We start from the raw sequence: 17,892 nt of genomic DNA on the forward strand, positions 1-17,892 counted from the left end.
TCCCTGCCTGCCTGCCTTCCCTCCCTGCCTGCCTGCCTTCCCTCCCTGCCTCCTTGCCCGGCTCCCGCCGCCCCGGGCGGGGCGGTCCCGGCTGCAGCCGGCGGCGCTGCCGCCCCTCCCTCGCCGCCGCACGGGCGCTGCCCCCGGAGCCCGGCGGGGCCGCGCCGAGCGCTGCCCCCGGACATGAGGATTGAGAGCGGCGGCGAGCGCCGAACAGGAGCAGCGGCCGGTCCCGTGGGCCGCGGGGCTCCTCGGGGCCCGCGGGGCTGAGGTACGCGGTGAGATACGCGGTAAAACACGCGGTGAGATGCGGCGCTGCGCCGGGGCAGGGCAGCGCGGGGCGGCGGTGCCGGGCCCAGCGCGGGTGTGAGAAGCGTGGGTCCGGCTGGACCGGAGGCTGGGTCCGGCTCTGGGTGTATCATGGAAGCCAGCACGGCCTGGCATACGATGCCGGGCATCTTCCCGAAGTGACAGCCCCCAGGGCTGGGGAAGGGCCGCGTGTTTCGAGGCCACCGCCGGGGTCGTGATGGAAGAGGTGATGCGGGTGAAATAGCCCGTGCCCCGGGCTGTGTGCGGGGAAAGGGAGCCGAGTGACAGCTCAGCGCTGTGCCCGGGCTGTGGCAGCTGCTCTCATTGCTGGGAACGTGTCCCCGGGAGCAGGACAGTGTCCTGAGGAAATCTCCTTTTGCAGGGCGTACCCAACTCCGCCTTCCTTCCCCGCTCTAGGTTTCTGTACCTGGGAAATCTGAAGTGGTTCCTCTCAAACCAAACAGGTAAAACTACTTGTATCATAGGAATTTTGCTAAAGGCTTCAGTTGAAAGCGAGCATGCAAATTTTAGCAAATTATAACGCCAAAAAAGGTGGAGTTTAGATACAGCCATACATTTCTTTTCCTCAGGAAGTTTAATGGTTGAAAGCAGGGGTGTTAGATGAGAAGGTTGTATTAGCAGGAAGGTATGCAGTCAGCTTTAGGGTATACAGATGTGGGCCTGTGTATGTGTACATGTGTATATATATAAATACACTTTATATACATAAAATTATATATAGAATATACTCAGTAGTCAAGCTTCTTTAACGTGATGTTAAGCACTAAAAACAGGCGCCCTGTAAGACTTAGCTGTGACCCTCTGTTTTTGTCTGCCTATTTTTCCCTCGGCCAATTATTAGTTCAAAATGGAGAATGTGTTGTTTTCATACTTATTTTAAAACTAAAAATCCTTATTTTCTCACCCCTCCCCCAGCTCTTCTGCTTTTTTTCCCTTCTCTCTGGATATTACATGCTCTATACTTGGTTTCCACACTGAACTCTCAGGATCCCTTGGCATTTAGCTAAAGTAAACACACCCATTTTAGCTTGACTGGGAGTTTGTAGAGCATAATAACACTCAATGACTAATGATTCAAAGATAATCCTGAGGTTGTGCAGTCTGGCCTCTCAGTGAAAGTTTGGTCTTCACAGGAAAAAGAAACCACTCCAGAAATGCAAGTACAAATTCTTTGACTGTATGTCTGACTGACTGAATTTTGTCCTGCGCGCTTGAAATGCTGCTGATATGTTAATTTCTTTTTTTTTTTTTCTGTTTTATTTATAAAGTACAGAACTCACAGGTTGCCATGTTTATGTTGCTTGTGTTTGGATTGCTACTGCAAGAAATTCTGGCTAATTCCCAAGCTGAAAATCCTACTGAATTCCCAAACATTCCAGAAGAGCCATTCTACAGCTACAAAGCCATCAACTTGCCAGATGAGCATATCCCCTACTTTCTGCACAATAACCAGCGTGTTGCTGACATCTGCAAGCAGGATGCTCTTTGCCCATATAAAGTAAGTTTGCTTTTTTCTGTTTGTTTGTTCAAATGTCCTCTTGGGGTGGTTTGTTCTTGGGAGCTGCAGCAGTTAAAGATGGTGGTTGATTGGTCTCCTTGCCAATTAGCCAGGGAAAGGATTTGTCTTAGAACCTACAAAAGACAAGAGTAACATTGATGTGCATGCGTGTCCACTTGGGAGCCTCTGCTGTGCGTGAAGAATCTGGGTGTTGTTTCTCAAACTCTGTTTGAAAACAGACCAAACCAAAAGCCTTTTACGCAAGATTTATGAGCAAGATGTCATTTAAAAGCTAACTGACTTAAGTCCTTGCCCATTTTCCTGTTGCAAAACCTGATTCAGTCATTCTGTGCTGCAGAAACACTTGAAGAAACTGAAATCCTGCTGGGGTTATGAGAAATCTTGCAGATCAGAGAACAGGTTCAGTTACCCAGTGTGTGATTATGTTGAAACTGGGTGGTAAGTTTAATTTTAAATGTCTACTGTACCTTATGGTAAAAAAAATAGTGTAGTGCTCACTTTGATACAGCTGTGAAGTAAATATTATTGTAATATTTAGAATTTAAAGTATGATTTTTTTGTGGACACCTGTGTGTGTGTGTATATATATATATAAAAATGTGTGTATTTATGCATAATGAGCCTTTCAACATGATTTTTAAAAAATGTAACTTTTTAAGGAAGAAAATACTGCTAGAAATGCTTCCTGCCAGAATGTTTTCATTATTCTGATTTAACCTTGAATTCAGATTCCTAAAATAGCTGTATTTCCTTTCTTAGCTTTAAAAGCAGAGGAAAAAAAAGTAGAAAAAAATGTGTACCCTTTTAGGGGAGAATAGCTTTAAGTTAAATTGTCATTGATGTTTTCATTTACATGCAGCTGATAAGTGCTTCCTGTTTTGGCATCTTAGATGCCAATAAAATAACTGGCTGGTTCCTCTGTTCCACTTTCAGTGGAAAAATGTGATCTGTTGAAGTTATTACTAGAATTGAGCAACAGACCTTGATTCGTTTCCTCTCTCCTTCACACACCAGGGCAAGTGACATCGAGACAGCCCAGCAGATATTCTGGAAACAAGCAGACTTTGGGTATGTTCAAGAGAGGCTCAGTGAAGTGAAAACCCACTGCAAGCCTGCAGCAACAGTAGGTATTCCTGATAGATCTGATACTTTGCACTTGTTTTTGAAAGTAATTTTCGTTGTTGACAGGATTCTACTTGCTCTTAACAGGGGGATTCATCTCTGACCTGCTCCCAGTACCTTCAGCACTGCAGAGCAACAAACCTGTACATTGATTTACGAGCTGTGAAGAGAAACCATGACAGGTCTCTGATTTGCCTGGGTTATAGCAAAAATGGGATGGCAGGGAAAAGGATTTGAGCATTTGTTTAACAAAGCTGGATTGCTCGTTGCTATGGGTTTTACTTTTTTTTCTTTTTCACTGCCAGCAGTTTCACTGCTGATCAGAGGCTTGCTGCTGAAGCCCTGTAAAGGTTTGCCCCTCTTCATTGCTGGCTGCTGCTGGTGGTGTGAAAACCCAAGCTCTCACTTTTATGGAATGATGATGGGTGATTGAAATCCTCCCTGATGGAAGAGAGGAAGACATTTCTGTGTCTTCAGTCATGTCCTTCCTTGATCAGATGATGTGCAAAATACAATTGCTTTTGTCTGAGGAACCAAGACCTTTCCTGTGCCTTTATACCAGATCCAGGAGCTGCATTTTTAGATATTGAGTGACTGAGGAGAGATCTGAACCTGGATCTTCTACATCCTGAATTAAAAAGCTACACATTGGAACTGGATGAAAAAACCATGCCAGGGATGCTGGCATGACCCTCTGACTTGTCTTTGAAGTCAGTGGCTTGGTCTAGTTCATGACTGAGGCTGATATTACCCTTCAGAATGGGTTTTGCCATCATCACATTAGCCTGAAGGCTAATTTAGACAGTGCTTTTAGCTGGCAACTTGTTTTCAGGAAGTTTGTTCTTGCATCTCACTCTTCATATGTCATATAAAATCCTTGGGTAGCAAAGTGGGCTGTGAAATCTGAGGTGAATTTCAGTAAGAAATTGTTAGAAACAAACAAGAACTCCAACCAGTGATGGTCCTGTCATGACAATGTCATGAAACTAAATTTGATTACATTACTCATGTGGGTATGTGTAAATAATTCTTAATGAGATTCTGGGTGGATTAGTGCTGCTTTCTGAGATGATGCCTACACCTTCAAGGACACCACTATTGTTATTTGGGGGTTGTGGGAAATTCTTGATTTACCCTGAGGAAAGCACTCAAGTTTTAAGTATGTGTGAAATGCCTTGCTGAACTAAGTAGCACTGGCTTGAGTATGTCATTGAGATTGCAGGGCGCTGGTAGCCCTGTTGCACAAAAGCTGATAGACTTTTTCTAATTTGCATTAGATTCAAAGAAGACTTTTTCCAGAAGGGAGAAATTGGTGGTCACTGTACCCTCGATGTTCAAGCATTTTTGGCTGAAGGTCAACGTAAGAGCCCTCTGCAGTCTTGGTAAGAATCTCTTGTCAGGGCTGCTTCCAAGTTCACTTGCTAATTATTTTTTATTCTTGTCATTGGCATTACCAGCTGTGTGTAGGGGATTTCAAACTGAGGAAGGACTTGCTCCTTTTGGGGTCAGTTTGAGAGCTGATATTAGAAACCTCTGGTAATTACACCTCTGCAGAAAGTTGAGCCACGCTGTGTGTAATTGTGTCCTGCCTCATTTGCAGCAGCAAAAGATGTGGAAACTCCTTGCAATTGGAAGTTGTAACCTTCAGGTGTTTTCTGGGCAAGGCGCTGGTGCTGTGCCTAAGCTGTGTGTGGAAGGGTGATGGCTTTGTGGTGAGATGCCTTGAGGCTGGCCTGGTGTGTGGGTTCACACAGCCCCTGGTGAGGATGATGTGGACGTGTGCTGGGGTTCTTGGGAGCCTGGGCTGGGAATGTGAGGTGGGATGAGTCCACAGGCTGACTAGGAGGTGCAGGGCATCACAGTTTGCATGTTAGCACTTCAAAGCTGCCTTGCCAGTTAATTGATGAAGGAACTGGAGCCATTAAGGTTCATATAATAATTCATTCTTATCCTTTGCTTGTATTTTCATTTTCTTCTCCCATTTTTCATTGATGTTTAATTTAAGTCAAGAACTGCTGCAGAGGGGGAAGGCTTTTCTCCTCTACCTGCGATTGTCATCACAGCTGCTCATCCTTGTTTAGATGCAGGAACAATAAATACTGCCTCTACATTCATTATTCCAACCAAAGCATGGAAATCTCACTGAAGTGTCTCTGGCAAGGCAGATCAAGTTGCATGGAGCCACAGATCCAGGTTCTGAGGCTCTTTGTTCCATCCCTGCTGCCTTGATTTGGAGATCAAAGGTGCTGTTCGCTCCTGAGATCAAAGGCAGTGTTTAACCTCTAGAAGCCCTGAAGAACATTCCATTATAATTTCAAATAATTTTAATTGTCAGACTCCATCCATTTTCAGCAGTCCTGTTAACTGAAACGGACTGGAAGGACAGATGCTAAATCTGAGACATAGGAAGCACATTTGTTTAAGTGTGTTGATGTCAAAGCGTATTCTGTGTGATTGAATCTTTCTAGGTTTGCAGAACTCCAGACATTCACTGCATTAGACTTCAGGCCTCTAGAAGATGGGAAGTGTGACATTGTCATTGAAAAGCCAACATATTTCATGAAATTAGATGCAGGTAATTGGTATCTTTAGGTTTTTTTGGTTTTTTTTGTACTGCAGTAAAAAAGCTCATATTCAACTTGCCCATCTACGTGATGTTTTTGTGACAGTTAAGTTCACTTATAATATGAAAAATTATGTGAATTTTTGTTGGTTTTTTTTGGTGTAGTTCCAGTGACGAACTTGGAAACTGAAATTTGAAAATCTTATTATTTCCCACAGATGATTTTTTTTTTTTTAAACCGGAGCAATTTCCTGTTGTCTGCCTTGCAGAGCTGTTCTCTGGACTGTGCTTTGGCAGTGTTTGACTTGGTGCCAAAGGCTGTTTCTGCCTGACAGGCTCCATACCATGGAACACCAAGTATGGCTGGCTGTGTCCTGCAGCAGGTTCCATGTGCTTCGGAGGGCAGGGAACAGAAGTGGTGCTCCGAGAGGGGCAGCACCCAGGAACCTGACATTTTTGGAGCTTCACCAGCCTTTCTGCTGGTGCAGCACTGTCTGCAGGGCAGTGCTGGTGGGGGAGGGTGTTGAGGATGTGGACAAGCAGCAGCTGCAGTGGGGAGAGCTGTGGTTGGGTGCTGCTGTGCTGGGCTCTGTCCCTGTGGCTCACAGCAGCTGTGACCCCAGTTCCTCCTCTTCTCCTGCCTGACATTTTCAGCAACGCTGCTGCAGGGACTGGGCTGTGCTGCCTCCTTTGTGTTCCCTCCTTTGTTTTGTGGGAGATTTTTGTGCACCAAGAATGAACAAGAGAGGACCTGAGGGATGACTTGGGCTTTGGCTGGTGTGAAAGTACAAGTGGTGTCCTGTGGTCCCACGGGCAGAGCTTCCCTCAGCCCCACTGGAGCAGAACCAGACCTGAGCTGAAGGCCAGTTTTCATGTTCCATGTTTTCATGTTCCATGTTTTCATGTTTCCCTGTGTCAGACTGGGCTGTGTTAAAACAGGAGATCCTTTCACATCCTTCAGAAGGCAGCTGCAGACTGTAAAGAGAAGTAGCACATGAAGCTCATCTTATTCTTTCTTTTGGCCACTCTTCTTTTTTTTTTTTAAAAAAAAAACAAAACAAAACCCACGTTTTACCTCAGATTTCTTTCCTTGATTCCTTCATTTTAGGGGTTCTTTCTTAGGGTGCATTAGGAGGATTCAAGGAGTCAGAAGCAGGGGAAGCTAATATCAAATGCAGGATGCTAACCAGGAAAAATGCATAATCCAATAAAAGTGGAGCAAGCAATGCAGTGTTTTGCTAACAATTCTTTCTTTCTCAGGTGTCAATATGTACCATCACTTCTGTGATTTTGTCAATCTTTACATTACCCAGCATATCAATAATTCCTTCAGTACTGATGTCAACATTGTCATGTGGGACACTGTAAGTCTGCTGTGCTTTTAACATATTTGTGATGGGTTATATTTCTGCTTTATGGAGGCTCTGAAGGGTTTTGTAACCAATCCCTAGCTCTCTTGTGGCCACAGCCATGTGGAACTGATAAATTTCTGGATCCTTTTAATGCAGGTGCATGAGCAATAGTTAGAGAGCAGATTTTCTGTGATAAACCATGTGCTGTTGGAATGCTCAGCTTTGCTAGCACATAGTTATGCCTTTTTTTTTTTTGTGAGACCTCAGAAATAATCTGGTCAGTATTTCTGATCTGTAGCATTTGAAGTTTTAACTGGTTTTTGCAGGTTTTTTTCTCTTGGAATATTGAAGTAGATTTGCCCAACTGTTTGTTCTACATTTAAAAAGAAATGCAGTCTTGCATGTTTGTAAACCAGTAATGTGCAGCCTCTAGTAAAGAAAACAGCTAAATTAAATCCTTATATATATTAAAGCAGAGTTTAATATTTAATTCCTTTAAGTAGTCTTCTTGTAGTTACTTCCCTCGACCACCTCTCACATTGCCCTGATAACATAAGTTATCAAGTTAAACGAGTTTTTGTTATAAGTTAAACAAGGTTTTTAGTGGGGCTGTTTCTGCTGTACTGCTGAGTTGAAACCATTACTGTGTTTGAGTAATATTAGTTTTATTGGACAGTATTTAAGTTGTGTAGGAGGGTATTAAACTAAATAAAAACCAACTGGGCAATTTGTAATATGCCAGATAATGTGCATAATTAAGTCCGGAATTAACAGTTCTTGAATATGTCACTGCCCCACACCTGTTTTGTGATCATAAATTGCTGAGTTTTCTCTCTGAGCATTTAGTGCTAGCACAACTAAACTTCAATAGAGCAGTGCAAATATCCCTGCTTGCTGCTCAATGAGAAACCTGTTTGGCTAGAAGAAACTCTTTTTTTCTAATTCTATTGTATTTTAAAGCTAAAATCAGTGCCATCTGTCAGATAAGTGAGCTCTCTAGGTGTTGCACGGGACCTGTTAATCCAGCTCTGATGGCTTTCTGAAAAGATCAGGTGTCAGACAGCATTGCAAATTACTTTGAAAGCAACTCTTTGTCTTCTATCATGTACCATTCAAAGTAGTGCCACACTGTTATCAATTTAAATGAGCATTACCTGCTCAGGCAGCTGGAGTTCATTGCTATGTAAAACCAGGTGATGGCACCAGTCAACTGCTGATGAGCTGTCTGTGCTCATCAAAAGGTGGACTTGAGCTTATTATTCATTCTCTTTTTTTTTTTTAATCTTGATGTAATTAGATTTGGCCATACTTCCTACCTACTGTTCTTATTAAAGAGCAGTGCCCTTAGATGTAGGTTAAACAAAGCAGAAAACGAGCAGGAATTCCACTGGGTGCTGGTGTGCAGATCGTCTGTGAATGCAGGGAAGAAATGTTTATAAAGCACTTTTAAGGAGAGCAGAGAGGGTTAGAAAGTGGTGCTTTCATCAGTTCTCCACTTCTAATCTGGGAGAGCAGTTCTTGTAATACATGGCCAGGAGGGAGTCTGGGTTGTAAAATTTATTAATCCCTAATGGCAGAGCAGGAGGAAGGGCTCTTGAACCGAAGGAAATCTGGTGCCCTTTAGATTCTTTCACATTTCACCAGATATCTCTTCTCTCCTGCTCTCATCTGTAGTCCTATTTTCAAATTCCTTATTTAGAATGTTCCCACTTTCCAAGCAGCCTGAGCCGGCCCCAGAGTTGAAAGGAAGCTTTAGTGAGAATGTGCACCAGGGCTGCTGAGGGCACATTTAATTGCATTCCAAGAGCCAGAGGTGGTGACTCAGCCCTGGGATGTGTAGGAAAGGTGACAGATGGAAGGCAGGAGCCCCTGCTGCTGGGATAACGGAGGGAGTAGATGGCTCTTTAAAAGCTCCCCACAGAAAGAAAGTTTTTTACAGCTCTGTACAGAAACCCCGAGGTGTTTCTTCCCTCAAATCAGATCATTGCCTTCAGTTTGTGATACACGTGCCACACGCAAGTGACAGTCCCCAAACAGGAAAATGCAACACAAGCTTGTTGTGACTTGTTACCTCAACCTTCAGTGCTGCACTTGAATTCCCAGGTTTTGTTTTTTTTTAATCTCAGGAGATTCAGGCCTCCTACCATCCCTGTGTTTGTGTTACTTCAAATTTAACTTGTGTTCTGTTGACTCTGGGAAAAGTAATGAGTAATTCTCACTCCTAACTCAGAAATTATAATTTGCTACTGAAGAAATTGTCTAGTTTGCTAATCTGTAGAAGTTTTCATTAAAAATTAATTACCTGAGAGGTAATTTGAGTTACCTGCCAGTGCAAACACAGAGTTTGGTGCTGTGTAATGTCTGTGTTCTTTGCTAGGCTGCCTTGGGTCCTGTGGTGGTGTTGCACATATTAACTGTATTAAAACTTATATACAGAACTTGTAAATTGTGAAGAGAGGCTCTAATATGCATTTTTGTAATTGTTGTACCCTTGTTTTTTTTGATTTCCTCCTAGAGCTCATATGGCTATGGTGACCTGTTCAGTGAGACATGGAAGGCATTTACTGACTATGAAATAATTCACTTGAAAACTTTTGACTCTAAAAGGGTATGGAATTCTATATTTTGTGTTAATTCATGGTCACTAGGAAGCAAATATGACAGCTTCTCAGGCTTCTTGCAGTTATGGGTGTTCCAGAGGAAAGCATTAATACTTTCCATTCATGTTTAATTTGTGTAATGTGAGTATTCTACCTTAGAAACATGAGACAAAACTGTAACCTGATTTTGTGGCGTGTCTATCCTTTTGTGTCCTGAGAGGTGGTATTTATGAATGGGTTTTCCTTCTGCAGGACCCCCATCTGAATTTAAGGGCTTTCAAATGGTCTTTCTGAAGTCTTCTGATTCCTCCTGAGGTGCTTCTTTCCACCTGTAACTCTTGGCATTCCTGCTGCTTATCATTAAAAAAAATTTACACAAAAAAAAAGCATCAATTCAGAGCTCATTTCAGCCTCTTCAATAGAGTCTAAACTCCCTAACTGGTTTCCTTCTCTTTAGTCCTTGTTTATTCTGCTTTGGGGCGTTTTCATCACCTCTTCCCACACTTGCACGTCCCAAAGGAGAGCTCCTGTGGGATCTTTGTTCTGTTCATTTGCACAGCCGGGGAGGCCGGGCTGTCCTTGGCAGGAGCGGGAATTGCTGGCTCGTTAGGAGCTGGGCTGGCAGGGACTGGGCTGGGAAGGAGCAGTGGGCTGTAACTCCTCCTGATCCCCTTCCAGGTGTGCTTTAAAGAAGCCGTGTTCTCTTTGCTGCCTCGGATGCGATATGGATTGTTCTACAACACCCCTCTGGTGAGTGCCTTTATCCATCCATTGCCACCAGGAGGGCAGAATCTGAGCTGGGGAATCCCTCCAACATCATGAAATGCACTGCAGTGAAGGCTCCAGCTGCAAACGGGAATGATCTTCCCTAAAGACTGGGATTTTAAAGTTATTCCAGCTGGTTGTGTGCAGCCTCCTGTGTCACAGCTCGGGAGGTGCAAATTATTCCCCTTTAATGGGTGGGCACTGTGAACTAACCGTATTTTTGCAGAGCTCAAGAGCTTAAACACAGCCAGACTTCCCTGAGGGTGTTAGCTCACACACTCAGGCTCTAGCACTAGAGTTACATTTCTTTCTAAATGAAAGTGCCACTTGTGCTGCAGTGAATAGCACAGTGCACGCTACTGGGCTTTTGTTCCACCAGGATGTTACAAACCCGATCACACGGCTCAGTTTTCTGAGTGAAATAACTCTGTATATTAACAGTTCCTTTTTGAATTTCAGATCTCCGGCTGTCACGGCACGGGGCTGTTCCGAGCCTTTTCCCAGCATGTGCTGCACAGATTAAACATCACCCAGGAAGGACCCAAGGTCTGATAACTGCATAAAGCAGCTGCAATATGGAGCTGGTGGCTCTTGCCAGAGAACATCAGTGGCAAACTGATCCCAGGGGAGAATGGGGGTGTACCTGTGCACTTTTTATCCTTTCCTGTGATGCTTAGGGCTTGGTTTTTCCCTGTGAAGGCTTCAGAGAACATTTGTGCATGTTTGCAGAAGTTGCCCTTATGTCTTATTTCTGTAGGACAGACTTTAGAGCATTCTCCTTCCAACCTCAGGGTCTCATCCCTGTGTCCATTCTCTGTGCTGGAGGCCTTTGTGTCCTTCCTAATTAAGTCAGACACAAGCTGGGATCCCGCAGAGCAGAGCTTGCCCTTTATCAATCCCCTTGGAAGCTGCTGAGCTGGGATCAGAGCTGGAAACAGAGGAACCTGGTCCCTCCATGCTTGGCCAGCACCATCTGTCTGGTCTGGGCTTCTCTGTTGCTCACGCTGATGGTTTTTGCACGGTGCCTTGGTGGCCAGGGCAGCTCTGGGCTAGCTGAAGAGTCTGCTGGAGAGTAGCCCACAAATTATTGCTGAGGGGCACGTTCAGAGCTCTGCACAGGCATTTGGTTATGCTTCTCCTGCTGACACTAATGGGAGCCATGCAGTTAAATCTCTTTATTTCACTTGGAGCGCTCACCCCTGTGAGTCCAATTAATTAAAAGAGGTAAAAGGAGGAGCTGTTAGAGAAGTAAAACATTTTTTTTTCCCAAGGAACTTGTGCACAAGCCATCCAGAGAGCTGCTTTCCTGCTTTCAAAAACTGCCAGATAATGTGTAACACAAAGGCTCTTTTGTACTGAATAAAATAAATATTTCAGAAAATACTTAGTTCTTGATTAATAATCAGACTTTCACAAAGTTTTTTATACTTGGATCTGTCAGAAAATACGATGTGCATTTTAAGGTGGTTACACCATCTATTCATTACATGTGGAAGGAACATATTTAGTTGCTCAAATAATTGCCAGGAGTGAATATGGAAGAGTTTGGGATTGTTTTTCTTGTGAGGGCTGCCTCTTAGCTAATACACTGCTGCTTCTTTCTTTTCAGGATGGGAAAATTCGAGTCACCATCCTTGCACGCAGCACAGATTACCGGAAAATATTAAACCAGAATGAGGTGTGGTCCTTTGTATCTTTAAAAAATATTTGCTACAAGCTAAATTTTGCTTATCGGGTTGATTTCTTTTTTCAGGTACAGCCAAGACATCTATTTTCTGGCAAATCTTGGACAAATATGTCCAATGTTTATATTAATTTGTTCTGAAATGTCTTCTAGGCTGTCTCCATTTCTGTACCCCAGACACTGAACCTTGCTGCCCTTTCTAAATATCCAGTGGAAGACTACAAATGTAATACTAAAAGTATTTCCTCTGAGCAAACAGACACTGCAGATCTTCTGATAAAATGAAATTATTTCACTTTCAAATTATTCCTTTTATTTATAGCATCTCTAGTGTTGAAGTCTAACAAAACCCTTTGTAATGCTTGCAGATTGAGAAGCACAGAACTTGTATCAGAGTTTGTGCACTCAGAATGTAGTGAACTTTCATATTGATTCATGTTTTTGAATCATGTAACTTCATGGACTTGTGTAAAAGCTTCTTTTCTGGTAAAATGATAATATTTAATGCTTTCATACCTGCTTTCATTCTTTACTGTTAGAGCCTGACAAAAATGAATTTGGATTATCATCCCCACCTTACGTAGGGAGAAACTGAGGCTCGTGTGATGCAGTAGCTCAGTGGCAGAGCAGACAGAGCAAAGGATTTGTGCTCTTTCTGCCGGGCTGTGCTCAGTTGATGCCTCCACTGCTGCTCATAGTTTGTGTTCTGGTAAAATGGCAAAGGCAGAAGTTGGTTTTATCTCCACCAGGTCAGGAGTGCAAGGGAGCAATTAACTGAAGGAGGACACCAAATCCTTGTCTTTTTATTGTTCTCCCCAGCTGGTGAATGCTTTGAAAACAGTGTCAACGCTGGAGGTGAAAGTGGTGGACTACAAGTACAAGTGAGTTGGTGGAGGGAGCTGGTGTGAGTTGGTGGAGGGAACTGGTGTGAGCTGCTGCTGCCTGTGGCTGCTGCCAGCTGTGTCTGTCCCCAGGGCTAACCTGGCAAAATCCCAGGACTGGGAAGGAGAAGTGTTGGGAGAGGTGGGGGAGCACACCCATTCCATAATGCACTAGTTAGGGTCAGCAGGCTCTGGTTAAAGCTGAATGAACAAGGTTGGAAATCCCTTTTGATCCCTCTGTGCTCCCATCACCTTTCTGCATATTGCTCTGCAATAACTGTGTGAACTGGGGTCTCTCTTCTGTGATGTCAGGCTCTTACTTTATATGAGCCTTGGTTTAGTAATCAGTAATAACTCTGATTATTTGCTGCTCTGGTGGCCCCTGAGGACACCACTCGAGGTCAGTTTGTGGTGCTGGGTGTAGCAGGCACTGTGCCAGGAAGAAATGGACTGAAGGGAAAGTTCCCAAGCAATGCATCCCTGTCCCAAATGGCAGCAGCTCCACCTGGAGCTGTCATGAGTGGTGCAGGAAGAGTGAGAAACAAGCAGCACTGAGACATTCTGACCAAACAGAGACAGTGGGAGGATGTTTCTTTGTGTATTTTTCATTACGCTGAGTGCAGTTCAGAAACAGGTGTTTAGTGCTGGGCTTTTAGGTTTTGTTTGGGGTATTTAGTTCTTAGGTTTTGGGGTTTTTTTAAGTAATGCATTTTTAAAGGCAAGTAAACAGAAAAACTTAAAAAACTTTAGGTTGACAAAAATATTTTAGGAACAAATTCTCATGAAGTTTTGAAACATGCCTACATTTCTTCTCATTCCATGCTGAGTTACTGCTGGCTGCAGCTCTTGTGATTCTTAGCATTGTTCCTTGAAAAATCAGTTCTCTCTTCCAGTATCCAATTTTGTGCTTTCCCCATGTTCTGCTGGGGTGGATAGAGCTGCCACATCATCTTTTTTTTCTTTTTTTTTTTTTTAACCACTTGTGTTGTCTGCAGGGAGCTTGAATTTTCAGAGCAATTGAGAATCACCCACAACTCTGATATATTCATTGGGATACATGGAGCTGGCCTGACCCACCTGCTCTTTCTGCCAGACTGGGCTGTTGTCTTCGAGCTGTAAGTCTGTCTGTCCTTCCCCCTCTCCTGCACACACAACTGCTCCTGTTTGTTGCTGTGTGTAAATGAAGCCTCTCCCTTCCTGGTATTTGACCATGAGTTTGTCTTGCATGAGTTTGTCTTGCAGCCTTGTTTAGACTTTGTGTTTGGCAGCCTCTTCTCCTGGGGATCCAAACAGAGAAAGCTTTCATTATAAAATACAGTGTAATTATATCATACAGGCTTAGCCTGTGATTTCTTAATCTTCCATGGTGCAGATATAACGGGGAAATGGCAAACAATGAGAAAACCTCCTTGCTCAGGCTCTGCCTGGTGAGTCTGAGATCTAAGGATGTTTTAGTGATCCAGGTGAACTCATTATGTGCATGTCCAGGGCTATTATTGATATGAATTGATTATGTGATAGCAGCCCCCTGGAGGTTTTCATATCCTCCTTTTTCTGCTCAGGACATGAACACCAGCTTGCTGGCCGAGGTCAGTTTTGTGTTGTGTTTTGCCTACATTTCTCTTGTAGCTTCCTTTTAAAACATATTTTATCACAAAGTAGGGGTGTTAGCAGACACTCCAATCTACAGAACGAAGCAGAAATCCAGAATGCTTCTTAGGAGAGCTCTGGATTCTCCATCCTGGGAAATTCTGCTGTGGGAAGGCCGCAGAACTGGTGTTTTGCAGCACAGTCTTGGCTCAAGAATGTTTTGTCCAGTCTCCAAATAAGTTCAGAGACTCAGGGGTTGTTTTTCACATGTCCAAGAGCTGCTGCAGCTGGACAGGGACATGTCTGACATGCAGATGTGCCTCAAACTGCCTCCAAGGCCACATCTGGAGAGCAGAAGGCAGCCCTTGCTGTTGTTTCAGAATTTGTCCATGGTTTTGGTCCTTTACAACCGGGCAACAGCCATTTCAATTTTTTCCTGTTTCACCCTGCTAACTTCAGCACAACCTCTGTGGCAAACAAGTTTTTTTTCTGCCTGTCCCCAGATACAATTGTGAAGATGAACGTTGTTACCTGGATTTGGCAAGGCTGAGAGGCATTCATTACATCACTTGGAGGAAAAGGAATAAAGTATTCCCTCAAGATCAGGTAATGGTGGAAGGGTGAGGTGCTGTAACTGAAGGACTTCACAGTTATCCTGCTTTACCTACCTGTGTTCTGGTATTTGAAATATGATATTCATTCTTTAGGCCAAATTAACTTCCCTGTTAAGATTAAGAAATCATTTGCTATTAATGGCTGAGGGAAGAAGAGAAATGAAATTAATTGGCCATGAACCATTCATAGCATGGCTGTTATGCAGTTCCTTTGCTGATTCTTTCGCCTCAGAGCAGATCAGTGGATCAGAAATAATAAATTAAAATGGCAGATCCTCAGTTTTTTTCTTGCTTTTTTGAATGGAAGATGTATTGATCTTTTCTGTCTAAAAGTCCTTATCTTGTTTTTCTAGGGACACCACCCAACACTGGGAGAACATCCAAAATTTACAAACTACTCCTTTGATGTGGAAGAATTTATGTATTTGGTGCTTCTGGCTGCAAATCATGTTTCACAGCATTCAAAGTGGCCATTTAGGGTAAAACATGATGAATTCTAAATTAGACTTCTGACTGAAATACTGTTTTTAATTAATCACAGAATAGCCTGGGTTGGAAGGGGTTTTAAAGCCCATCTCATTCCACCCCCTGCCATGGCAGGGACACCTTCCACTGTCCCAGGCTGCTCCAAGCCCTGCCCAGTCTGGCCTTGGACACTTCCAGGGATCCAGGGGCAGCCACAGCTTCTCTGGGCACCCTGTGCCAGGGCATCACCATCCTCACAGCAAAGAATTTATCCCTTGTATCCAGTCTAAACCCACTCCCTGTCAGTCTGAAGCCATTCCCCCCTGTCCTGTCTCTACATGCCCATAAAAAAATAAATTTCCCCCTGTGAGGGAAATAACCCATTGTTAATTTGTCAGACAGCTTCTTAGCACTGTACCTTGTCTTTATAATTCCTTTCTAATCTGGGTGGTTTTGATATGTAAAAACTATTTTTTCAGACTATTTCTGGGTTTTTTGCACTGTATTTCTACATTCCAGATTCTGAAATACTCTTTGTACAAAGATATGTCCACCCATTTCATGTGAGGTTTTCTGGGGTAGGTCCAGGGTCAGCAGACACTGCAAGCTTCTGCTTTGAATTTAGAAACATTTTCACATTAGAGAGCACAGTCTTATGATTTTGCATTTAAATATAAACTTTGACTCTTGTCCCTGTAGTTATAAATGCTTCAATACAAGAGGTCTGCACAATAGGTTCAGTCAGTTTTCTGTCTCAGAGCAGGTAAATATTTTCCTAAGTGAGTGCTTAAAATTTCAGGTGATCTGGGTATTTCCTACTTTTTCACAAAAACCAGCACTCTGCATTGGAAAACTTGAGCAAATTGGAATAAAACTTGATTTTTTTTTTTTTGAGGATTCTAAAGGGAATGGCCTTCTAGTTTTTTCGAGGACAAATGATAAAATGTGTAAGGTGTCTTTCAGCTGCAGCTGAAAGGAATTGATGAGGAACCTTGTTCTTGGAGTCACTAAAAGCCTGATTTTTAATATTCTTGTTTCCTCAAAATGTTGAATAGTTAATCCAGAAAACTTTTTAAATGAAATCTTTCCAAAGCCAGTAGCACAGTTCACTGTTTTCAGTGAAGGGAGTATTAAACCAAAGCTGAGTTCTTTTTCAAATTCCCCCTGGAGCTGAGATGTTCTAGGGGGGAAAATAAAGGTAGTAGTTCTTTTGTCTTAAGTGGGGCCAGAAGGACGTGTAAAAGAATCAAGTTCAGTGAGATAAAACCCTAGAGTTCTGTGTTAAATTATGGATTTCTGGGGAATGTATCCCCGTGCTGGACTTGCAGTTCAGCCACACAGCTCAGGCAGCTCGGGGCAGGCACACATTTGTATGGAAAAGCAGGAGAGTTCTGGTAAATACAAACATTTCACTGCTCTAATTGTGGATGGTATTGACTTCCCTTCCCCAGCAATTTCACAGAGTGTGGGTGCATTTACTGCCCTGTCTGTACTGCTAGGGATGAGTTACTGTAAGCACAATTTTCATATAGATCTCCCAGACCTTAATCAGTGCACGGGGAAGCTGGGTAGAGCTGAGACCTTCATGTATTTTGTGTATGTGGTGCAATTCTTCCTGGAGAGTGTTGTTTTACTGAGGGAAAAAAACTGTTTCACTTTAAAGGACCATAGAAGCAAAATTGCACTTCTTAATATGAGGTGAGGGGGAAAAAAAAATCCCTTGAGCAATACCATTTCCTGTATTTGTATGTGTCTGTTGGGGCTTTTACCTTGTGGGATTTTTAAAGTAAAAAAAAAAAGTGTAAAACTTAAGCCAGTAAAATATCTGTGTTTGAATGAAACCAATTCAAAGGAAAGAAGACATTGAATGATGAACTGTGCACATAATTTTTTTAATAAAAAGCTTTTTAAATAAAAAAAAACCCAAAGTGTAGAATTTTTGGTATTTTGCCAGGTTTTAGAGGCAAATATTTTAAATACTATTAATTGCATGGAGCCACATGTCTCTGCTTTCTCCTGCCATGACAGGCTGAGGTTCTGAGGTCCAAAGGGACATTCAGGTTTATTTACTTAAGAATCATTCAGAGGTGATGCTGCCATCCTGCACTGCTGGCTTTAGTGCTGGGCATCTGAAGCTTGCTTGGTGAAAATCTTTGTGGATATTTCACTTCCTGCAGTGCAGGTGATGCTGCTGAAGGCAGTGGGTGAGTGCTGGAGTCTGCACAGGAGCAGCTAATGAGGAGCTGCTCTTTCAAGTCATCACTAAAACAAATGGTTGAACATATGTGTGGAGGAGAGGCTGCAGGGACTTCATCCAAGGGCAAAATACCCTGCAAATGTTCACCAGTTTCAGCAAATTTGAGCGCAGGGTCAACAGTTGATGGCCAACATGTTATTCAGCCTTTAT

At 43.1% G+C, this 17,892-nt stretch overlaps 1 protein-coding gene across 6 annotated transcripts; it reads left to right on the plus strand.

The window, feature by feature from the left end:
• The first annotated feature begins 63 nt into the window (after window positions 1–63).
• EOGT (EGF domain specific O-linked N-acetylglucosamine transferase) lies at window positions 64–17,407 on the plus strand. 6 transcript variants are annotated; one of them, XM_038149121.1, is made up of 17 exons: window positions 64–271; window positions 692–773; window positions 1,599–1,828; window positions 2,187–2,287; window positions 2,864–2,972; window positions 3,059–3,153; window positions 4,249–4,353; window positions 5,440–5,546; window positions 6,795–6,898; window positions 9,402–9,494; window positions 10,165–10,236; window positions 10,711–10,797; window positions 11,861–11,929; window positions 12,755–12,816; window positions 13,812–13,931; window positions 14,910–15,012; window positions 15,374–17,407. In XM_038149121.1, exons 3-17 carry the CDS (start codon window positions 1,619–1,621, stop codon window positions 15,518–15,520), a joined length of 1,584 nt encoding a protein of 527 aa, XP_038005049.1. In that variant the 5' UTR covers window positions 64–271; window positions 692–773; window positions 1,599–1,618; the 3' UTR covers window positions 15,521–17,407. The 6 variants fall into 6 exon arrangements, with proteins under 6 accessions (XP_038005049.1, XP_038005047.1, XP_038005051.1 ...); XM_038149119.1 differs by having other exon boundaries at window positions 1,604–1,828; XM_038149123.1 differs by having other exon boundaries at window positions 727–773.
• The last annotated feature ends 485 nt before the right edge of the window (window positions 17,408–17,892 follow it).

Source organism: Motacilla alba, chromosome 12 (assembly GCF_015832195.1).
Source record: "Motacilla alba alba isolate MOTALB_02 chromosome 12, Motacilla_alba_V1.0_pri, whole genome shotgun sequence".
NCBI classification, from domain to species: domain Eukaryota; kingdom Metazoa; phylum Chordata; class Aves; order Passeriformes; family Motacillidae; genus Motacilla; species Motacilla alba.

What these genes read in the sequence shown, in the direction of transcription:
- EOGT (XM_038149121.1), top strand. Translation starts at nt 1,619, where the DNA reads ATGTTTATGTTGCTTGTGTTTGGATTGCTACTGCAAGAAATTCTGGCT. An exon ending in GTGGTGGACTACAAGTACAA is followed by an intron (nt 12,817 to 13,811) that starts GTGAGTTGGTGG and finishes TGTTGTCTGCAG; the next exon opens with GGAGCTTGAATTTTCAGAGC. An exon ending in AAGTATTCCCTCAAGATCAG is followed by an intron (nt 15,013 to 15,373) that starts GTAATGGTGGAA and finishes TTGTTTTTCTAG; the next exon opens with GGACACCACCCAACACTGGG.